The sequence below is a fragment of the Perca fluviatilis genome, chromosome 3, assembly GCF_010015445.1.
Source record: "Perca fluviatilis chromosome 3, GENO_Pfluv_1.0, whole genome shotgun sequence".
Classification (NCBI taxonomy): Eukaryota; Metazoa; Chordata; class Actinopteri; order Perciformes; family Percidae; genus Perca; species Perca fluviatilis.
This window is the reverse complement of record NC_053114.1, coordinates 32,074,457-32,083,668: the sequence shown is the minus strand read 5'-3', so window position 1 is coordinate 32,083,668 and position 9,212 is coordinate 32,074,457. Positions and strand designations below refer to the sequence as shown.

Here is a 9,212-nt window from a genome sequence, read left to right as displayed (position 1 = left end):
GCGCAACGCCTGAAGAGAAAGGACAGAGCAAAACAACACATTGAGCGGTCCAATGTCGTTCCGCTCTGCGTCCGGTCCAAAACTGGTTTCATCAACACCCACACTTTACAGTTCAATACCTTCCACCATACTTCCACTTCCTAAACCCCATCGAGGAGTTCTTCTCAGCATGGCGGTGGAAGGTTTATGGCCATATGTTCAGATGGCCCTCATTCAAGCTATGGAGGAAGCATGTAATCAAATTGAAGCAGCATCCATACAAGGGTGGCTTCGTCTCTCCAAAAGATTCTTCCCACATTGCCTTCAAAATGAAAATATAGTCTGTGACGTTAACGAGGCCCTGTGGACAGATCCGGCAGAGATGTTTAGTTTTTTTTCTTTTTTTTATTCGGTACTGAACTGGATATTTACTGTAATTTATATTACAGCATTACTGGAAGCTTACAGTACAATGGTACGCTCTGTAATCAAGTCAAGTCAAGTCAAAGTTTATTTATACAGCACTATTTATACAGACAAGCTGACCAATGTGCTTTACAGAGCAATAGAATATCACATGACAGACAAAACAAGAAAAATTAAAAACAAATTAAACACTATTAAAAGCAATTGAATAGAAGTGTGTTTTCAAGAGTGACTTGATAAACTTGATAATACTGTATGAAAACTGGAAAATGTTTTGCTGAAATGTTCAGTATTGACTGACTTGAGTACATGAAAAGAAGTAAATATTTTCATTAGTCTGCACAATTGATGTCGTGGAAATATTTTTACACTTTCTCTACGTAAATGCTAAAATTGTTTTAGGTTGAGCACAGGAGTGTTTAACTGATTTAACTGAAACAGAATCAGACCATATGACGGTTGTGTTTATGTCATGACAACAAAATAGGGTTTTTATAAGACATTATATAGTTTTGACAAAAGTGTTCCATTTTGCAAATGATCTGAGGTGTTGTGCTACTTTGGTGTAGTGTTGTGTTGATTGTGTTAAGGGGTTTGAAAAACATATATGTGTTTATATATATATATATATATATATATATATATATATAACTGTAGCCTATTTAATCTTCAGAAACTTCAGAATGATCATCATTGTGCACCATGATATTGCCCTACAACTGTAAATTATGCATATTAAAGTTGAAGTGTTGCATTATGGGATTTAGTGTACCTGATAAGGACACATTTTTCATTGCATTAAAAAGAATTAGGACACTATCTAGGCCTAATGTAAAATCTTACACTTACAAAAAGACAGACACAAAAAAACATTAAAATACAGTAGATCTAAAATAGATCCAGAAATACATTTCCAGGTTCTTATCTTGTGTCCATGTTGAAAGTGGAAGTGGCTTGGCAGTTCCAGAGAAGAGCTATGAAGAAGCAATTTCACAACCCTGAATTGCACCAGCTCATTTCCTGCAGATGATGACTCTTCTGTTAACTCATATTTCACTAAAGTCTTACTAATACTATAGACTGGATGGTTGGACATGATTTCAGACAGTGTTTTCCTATAAGCTTTATACAACATTTACATTGTATTATACAACATTCATATTTCCTATGGGCTATGGGAAAAACAAATGACCTTAGTTTAATATGACAAGTGAGATATGAATATGTGAGCTGACTGCAGCTTTTTTGTTCAAGCATTTGTAGCAAGCACACATCTAAAAGTCAAAGCAAGTGGATTCTAGCCTGGAAACCAGACGAATCTGTGAGCTCATGTTTCATGTGCTGTAATACGCATTTGCGAATTAGTCTGGCGATGCCAAGCTAAGTGCATTCTGTTTATGACAGACATTTTACATGAATATTTTTATGTACAAACTTAAATTGATGTTTCACATGAAAAGCAGTCATACACTGTTGCAAAGTATTCATAAATTAAACAAATCAACTGTTCTTAAGGTGCAAAGATGTGTTTTCTTTGAATCGCTGCCGCAAAAAAAAAAAGTATCCAGGACCATGAGAAGTATTAAAACAGTCATGTCACAGTTGAGAAAACAATGTCAACTCAAAGTTAATTTCTTAACTGTTATGAAGCTTTCGGTCATGATTACATAATCTTCTTCGGAAGATATCCATGACAACAGGGCAAACTGAAAGATCAGGAACAGCTACTAAATGGATCTTAAGGTGAGATGGTTTTGCCGCTGTTTCCGAGTTCAGTTGACTTTTAAACCTGAGTCATGTTACAGTTGTAAACACCATTCACAGCCACATCCTGTTCTCGTTTCTCAATAATTTAAAGAAGCACAAATTGCACATAATACAATTTCAGCGCTACACACTCTGATAGGCGCTGTCTGTGATTAGTGGCATAGACTGGTGAGCAGGGATCAAAGAGAGAAAAGGTCTTTGGAGCTCAGAGAGACACTGGCCACCCTGGACATTGTTAATGACGCCTCGGACAACTGGGCTCAAGAAGCTTTGAGGCATCTTGGTGAATGATTCCTCTGGGTATCTGTTGAAACGTTCCTCTTTCTCACCACTTCTCTCCTCTGAAAACAAAATATCAGGCTGCTCCACCAGATTCTGAAATGCCTGGTAGCCGTCATCCACTGGAGGAAAGCTGTGTGAGCCTGCAGGCGCACAGCCGTAGCAGGGGTTTTCATCACATATAATGCTCTTACACCCGCCCTCGACTCTGGACACAGGATCACATAACGCAATCGTGTTGGTTCCACTAGAGACGGAGGACAAACTGGAGTCTTCTGCATATGAAAATTCCCCAGAATCTGCATTGCTTTGCTGATATGACATGTCTGTTGGCATTAGAGATAAAACCACTGGTGGAAAATTAACAAGCGGACAAGCTGGTGTGTGTTGGTCAACACAGGTCACGTCACCCACACTAGGATGGTATTCAGAATCACAAAGCATTTCAGTGTCCGTCGGAAGCTCAGAGTTGTCCGTCAGATTCTGATGTGGGCCGCTGGGAATGAGGATGGAGTAGGTTTTATTTTCAAAGCCACATGATCCAGAACTCATGTCATTAGCTCTGACACCACAAGGGTTGTAGGAAGAGGAGAGCAAACCACTGTCTTGGTTTACTTCTGTAAATGAATTGGTGATTAAATGTGATATCGGGCTGATGTTGGGGAGGGCTTTAAGAAGGGCATCCTGAACACAGGCTATAACGTTAGGTTCTGTATTTGCATAACTGAGACCAGAAGAGCCAGTACTGATTCCACTGCTTTGCTGAAGGCTCCCACTGCTAGTGTCTCTCAGGGACTCCTTCGACCTAAATACAGACAAATGGGTTACTTAGACTGCCAACAAAATCACACAGAAATCATTAAAGGTCCCACGACATGGTGCTCTTTGGATGCTTTTATATAGGCCTTAGTGGTCTCCTAATACTGTATCTGAAGTCTCTTTCCCATAATTCAGCCTTGGTGCAGAATTACAGCCACTAGAGCCAGTCCCACAATGAGCTTTCCTTAGTATGTGCCATTTCTGTGTCTGTAGATATTGAGGAGGAGAGAGGGGGGGGAAAGGTGGAGGGTGGGGCTGTGGCCTTGACCAACTGCCACTTTTCTCGTTTGAAAGCCATAATGTCTCTCTCTCATGGGTGGGCCAAATTCTCTGGGTGGGCAAAGCAGAGAAAGGGGAGGTAACCTTGCTCCTTATGACCTCATAAGGAGCAAGATTCCAGATCGGCCCATCTGAGCTTTCATTCATCAAGGCAGAGCAGGATACCCAGGGCTCGGTTTACACCTATCACCATTTCTAGCCACTGGGGGATCATAGGCAGGCCGGGGGAGCTCATATTAATGTTAAAAAACCTCATAAAGTGAAATTTTCATGCCATGGGACCTTTAAGGAAATGTGGAGCCACACAAACCATGGTTTGCTGTCATCTGGAACAAGGGGCTCAACACAGACAGAGGAGATGATGGGTGGCACAGGCTTCAAGACCTGCAACAAGGAGGATAGAAACGATTAAAACCGTAGATTGGAAACATTTCGGGTAAAGGAGTCAAATGTTCTTTTCCAATAGCTTTTACATTAACTATTTATTAAACATGTTAATTATTATTAATTTTTAATTATTTATTATTTAACATATTCAAATTGACTTCATGTTTGTGATAGTATCTGGTGAAGTTTAAAGTTCTAATAATTATGATGTTACCTATGGTTAATGGTGGTAACAGCAAGTGCTTGTTAATACTACAGCAAACACCTGTTGAGCATCTGCTATATCACAAACACAATCTGAGGAACTGGTGTATCTGTTAATAGTGCAGCCAAACAAACTTAAAAATTGCATCCGCAACCTCATTTTACAGGACATTTAGTTTTTTTTAAAGTGCTCATATTGTGCATTTTGGCTTTTCTCCTTTCCTTTATTGTGTTATACTGTATATCTTTTTCTGCACATTATAGGTTTACAAAGTGAAAAAGCCCAAAGTCCACCCCAAAGGGACTTACCATCTCCAACAGAAAACCCTCTTCACAAACTGCTCCAAACAGCTCTATTGTAGTCCAGCCTTTACTTCCGTGACGAACGTGCGTCACTTTGTAACACGTTATAATGCTCGCCTAGCTGCTAGCGTGGCACGCCCTCACACTCTGCAACTGACTAGCAGGCAGTACTTACTGCGCATGTGCGACTCCCAACAAAGATGGTACAGAAGTGAGATGTCTCACTCTGTAGCTAAAACAGAGAGCTCAACATACAGGGTGAAAAGAGGAGCTGCAGCAATGTGCAGTACAACAAATATATGGTGTATTCTGAAAATTAAACCACATAAACCTAATCTTGTACAACCTCTAAATACAATTATGAACCTGAAAATGAGCATAATATGAGCACTTTAAATAAAATGTTAGTGATGCTGGATTACATGTTGTATTGTGAATCCTGTGAATCCCTCATGCATGTGAAGGCAATTTGAATCTACTATAGAGAGAAGGAATTACCGAATGTAAATGCATTGAATGGCTATTGCTGAAAAATGCCAACAATAAGTAAGTATCACCAGGCGACTCACCTCTTGCTCTCCTGGATGCATAATAAGAAGTTTAGGATTTGGACATTTGGCAGCTGTGTCCCACCACTTTGTTTTGAGCCTAAAATTAATTGCACAAATAAATCAACAACAGATACACATGACACATACAGTAAACACAACACAGGAGTTACAGTATTTGGGGGGGAAGCCTTTCATATGATTCACTAACGGAGAAACAACACAAAAACCATCTGCATGACTTACTTTACATAACAGCCACTTAAAGCAACGGTGATGATGATTGCAGCAAAACCGAGGCTGATGATGATAACCAAGGACAGGACAGTGGAGGACATGGCTGTAAAGTAACATGTATGAAGTAAGTTTGGAAATTACTCAATTTTTGAACGGATTACATGTGGTAGAGAGATAAACTAGAGAGAAGTGCATGATGTATGCTTGTAGATTGGCACCTGGCTTGTGTAATGTGTAACAGAATGTACTGTAGATGCAAATATGGATCAGATCAGTTAGACAAACAAAACAAAACAAAAAACAGTAACATCAGTGAGCTACAAAATCAGCATACCTCACAGTCTGTGAAACCCTGTGAAAGCCCACATCAGTGGGTTTGGTCAATGTAGCAACGCAGATAAAAGATCAGTTGCTATGTGGTTGCGTAGCAGTTTGGTAGCACTCCCCCTTGCCGAAATAAAAGCTGTCATGGTTTAAGTGACAGTTGTAGTTGATGGCTTTAAATTATACTCTGTTCCTTGATATCACAAACTGCATTTAAATACAGAAAATAGCATAATACCAACAAAATATGTTTTATTACTTTGGAGAAGATAAAAAACAAACAAATACAGTTTACACTATAGATAAATAAATAAAAGATTTTGAGGTTTCAAGGGATCCTAGATTTCAAATAATGGGTCATACACACCCTTTATTGCACCTTATTAATTGATTATAAATATGTTCAAGAAATCTTATCATGTCTAAAAAATATGTGCTATACTTAAACATCAAAAGTAACAAAAGACTGAATAGATGACACTTACGGGTTGTGAATTCCCGCTCTTCACTACTGTCACTGAACTTTCCACTCAAGTCTATTTGGTTTGTCACGCTGACCACATATGTTGTACTTGGCTCCAAGCCCCGACCAAGTATTTCATAGTAACCAAATTCGTTGAGAGTAGTTGGTGTGACAATAGCAGACACCTGGTATGGAGAAACAAGAATTATTAAAAAGATGGCTTGGCAATCATTTCCTTTAACTAAAGAAGCAAGCTGACATACTTAGATTCCCATGACTAAGTCTACATCTCTACGGCAAATTATCTTTTATTGTTATAAAGTGCATTTTGCATTGCTCTTACCTTTTTTGCGTCTCCTTTTTTATGGTAAGTCACATTAGCACTCAAGTTATCTCTTAAACTTTTCTTCACGTTCTGCTTCCACTTGACATGAAAATTCCCATTAGATTCTTTCACTGAGACAATTGTTGGGGTTTTGGGCTTTACTGGAGAAGAACAGAGATAAGAGAAGTAAGATGAATGTTTCCTAACTTCCATCCAGTTGTACATCCATTCACTGTTATTCTGGATCTGGATCAGATTAATGGACTTTCATTTAAGAGAAGTCAACTTACTGCTGTCTGTGACGTTGATTATTTTAGACTCTATGCGATCGCCTCCTTTCCAAACTGTGGCTGTAAAAGACTCCCCTGCAACAAGTATCTCTTCTTGGTGGACAGAGCAACACTGTGCAGTGTCACACTGTTTAAAATTGCTATGCTTCTCCCTGTGGAATACAAGATGACATGCATCATGCTCTGAATATTTTAAATACATTTTATTTGATTATTTTTGGGGCATTTTTAGGCCTTTATTGAAAGGACAGCTAAAGAAATGAAAGGGGGGAGAGAGAGGGGAATGACATGCATCAAAGGGGCCACAGGTTGGAGTCGAACCCAGGCCCACTGCGTCAAGGAGCAAACCTCTATATATGGGCGCCCACTCTACCAACTGAGCTATTTGGGCGCCCCATTTCAGTTGATTTTTAATAAAATTATATATTACAGTTTTTCTGAATTGCTAAAACACTAAAGCCCATTCTCTGAACCAAATGGCCTAAACCCATTTGTTGAATCAATCACTCTTCATGCAAAACTCTAAACACATTCTCACTTGTTAAAACACATTTCACACTGTAATGCACTTGTGTTGCAAAATAGTTTACACAGGCAGCGCAAGTTAAACACAACTACAACACAGTTGTCATCATTTACACACAACGACTCAAAATTGTACACACACCTTTCTAGGTGATCAAACCAATTGTAGAGAATGTAAACTAGTTCAGAGTGCACAGGTGGCACAGGAGCATTGAATGTTGTTTCAAACTATTTTGTGTACCGTCATGTGCTTTTCATTTCGTTTTCTTTGTTCTTTGGCCTTTTGCAGTTGGACTACTCTATTGTTCTGCAAGTGCCTACAGTAATACAGTATACAGTCATTCAATATTGTATTACTTGCACTACTTGCAGTGTACAAGATATTCACTGTACAAGTTGTGATATACTTAATGTAAGATTTTTTGCAAAATGTGTTTACTATATGAAATACTGTAAACTATTTTTTTCTGTAACTATGCCCTTGACACTGTGTTCTCAATGTTTTGAGGTAATGTCTAATGAGCTCTGTAGTGTTTATTGACTGGCTGTGTGTATGATCTGAAAGCATTGTTTGACAAGAAATGTGTCTTAGCAATCGAGAAAAACTGTAATATAATTTTTATATTACAGGCCTACATATGTTGTATGAAAACAATCAACTACACAACGACACCATTTTAGTGAAATCAGCCAAAACTAAGCTCATAAATATACAATGTTACCAATTCACTGGCTCTGCAGTAAACCATACGTAAAATAAGTATGGTAAATAAAAACAACACCTCACCCGTATCCGCTGTTGCTCAGGAAAGTCAACTTGTATTCAGAGCAGTTTTGCGCTTCAAAGTGGCAAAACACCTGTGACTCATAGTCGTTGGTACAGTCGAGAGTTTGGCCTGAAACCCACATTACACAAAGAGATTAATTGTGAGAATGAGTTATTGCATATATACTACTATATAAAAGATGTCTACGTGTCCACTTTACGTACCAGAGAGAGCTGTTGTAATATTCACCAAAATAAGAAGGACCAGGGATATCCTTTCGCGAACTGGCCTGAAAGCAAACAGCAGATATTTTCTTTAGGCTATTTAAAGCGACATATTTGATAATTTAAGCAACACAAACACTTTCCAAGACTCCAGATTACCTCATTAACTCCATGCTGAAACCATTTGTTCTTCTTCTCCTTCGAAAACAATCCAGTTCTTCAGCTCCGACCCATTTCCTGGGAAAGTGAACGTTTACTTTGCTGTGGGCTACACTGTAATGTCTCACAGTCTTCCTGATATGGAAAGCTGTTACTGGAAATGTTGCGCCTCTAATTCAGGGGAGGAGGTGTGTCCTAGTCCCATTTCCTCAAAGAGTAGAAGAAAGGCAACACAATCCCTACTGTAAATGAAGCAACCAAAATAGGCTACCTTTAAATAAAATTACAAAAATTGCGAATTTACGCATAAAAATGTAAAAGATGGGGCCATATCGATTATAATACATTTCCCTCAAGCCTACTTGAATCATAGAGAAATAAATTACTCAGATTAGCAAAATTATGTAGTCATGGAATTAGAAATATAGAGATGAATTAACACAAGATGCTCATGTCATTTATGTAAATTTTATGCGTAGCCTGCGTTTTAAATTGTGTGTACATCTAAAGCTGTATATATATATATGTATATATATATATATATATATATATATATATATATATATATATATATATATATATATATATATATATATATACAGCCTAGATAATCTATATGATCTACTTGTCGCTATTCCCTATTAAACATTCAATTGTCTATAGTGAGCAGTAAATTTAATCTTCAGAAACTTTAGAATGATCATCATTGTGTACCATGAAATGTCCTACAACTGTAAATTATGCATATTAAAGGTGAAGTGTTGCATTATGGGATTTAGTGTAACTGATATGGACACATTTTTCGTTGCATTAAAAAAAGCTAGGACACTATCTAGGCCTAATGTAAAATCTTACACTTACAGACACAAAAAACATTAAAATAGATCTAAAATAGATCCAGAAATAC

General features: G+C 37.9%; 1 protein-coding gene across 2 annotated transcripts; it reads right to left on the bottom strand.

The window, feature by feature from the left end:
* Window positions 1–472: 472 nt before the first annotated feature.
* LOC120555626 lies at window positions 473–8,469 on the bottom strand. Of its 2 annotated transcripts, none has more exons than XM_039794485.1 (10): window positions 8,306–8,469; window positions 8,154–8,211; window positions 7,943–8,052; window positions 6,631–6,782; window positions 6,359–6,501; window positions 6,038–6,200; window positions 5,238–5,331; window positions 5,013–5,091; window positions 3,860–3,933; window positions 473–3,256 (listed from the first exon to the last, which is right to left on the bottom strand). In XM_039794485.1, the coding sequence occupies exons 1-10, from the start codon at window positions 8,317–8,319 to the stop codon at window positions 2,296–2,298; spliced, it is 1,848 nt and encodes a 615-aa protein (XP_039650419.1). In that variant the 5' UTR covers window positions 8,320–8,469; the 3' UTR covers window positions 473–2,295. The 2 variants fall into 2 exon arrangements, with proteins under 2 accessions (XP_039650419.1, XP_039650418.1); XM_039794484.1 differs by having other exon boundaries at window positions 7,943–8,051; window positions 8,147–8,211; window positions 8,306–8,465.
* Between the last annotated feature and the right edge of the window lie 743 nt (window positions 8,470–9,212).

What these genes read in the sequence shown, in the direction of transcription:
- LOC120555626 (XM_039794484.1), bottom strand. An exon ending in TATTACAACAGCTCTCTCTG is followed by an intron (nt 8,052 to 8,146) that starts GTACGTAAAGTG and finishes TGTGGGTTTCAG; the next exon opens with GCCAAACTCTCGACTGTACC. An exon ending in AAAAAGGAGACGCAAAAAAG is followed by an intron (nt 6,201 to 6,358) that starts GTAAGAGCAATG and finishes TCTCCATACCAG; the next exon opens with GTGTCTGCTATTGTCACACC.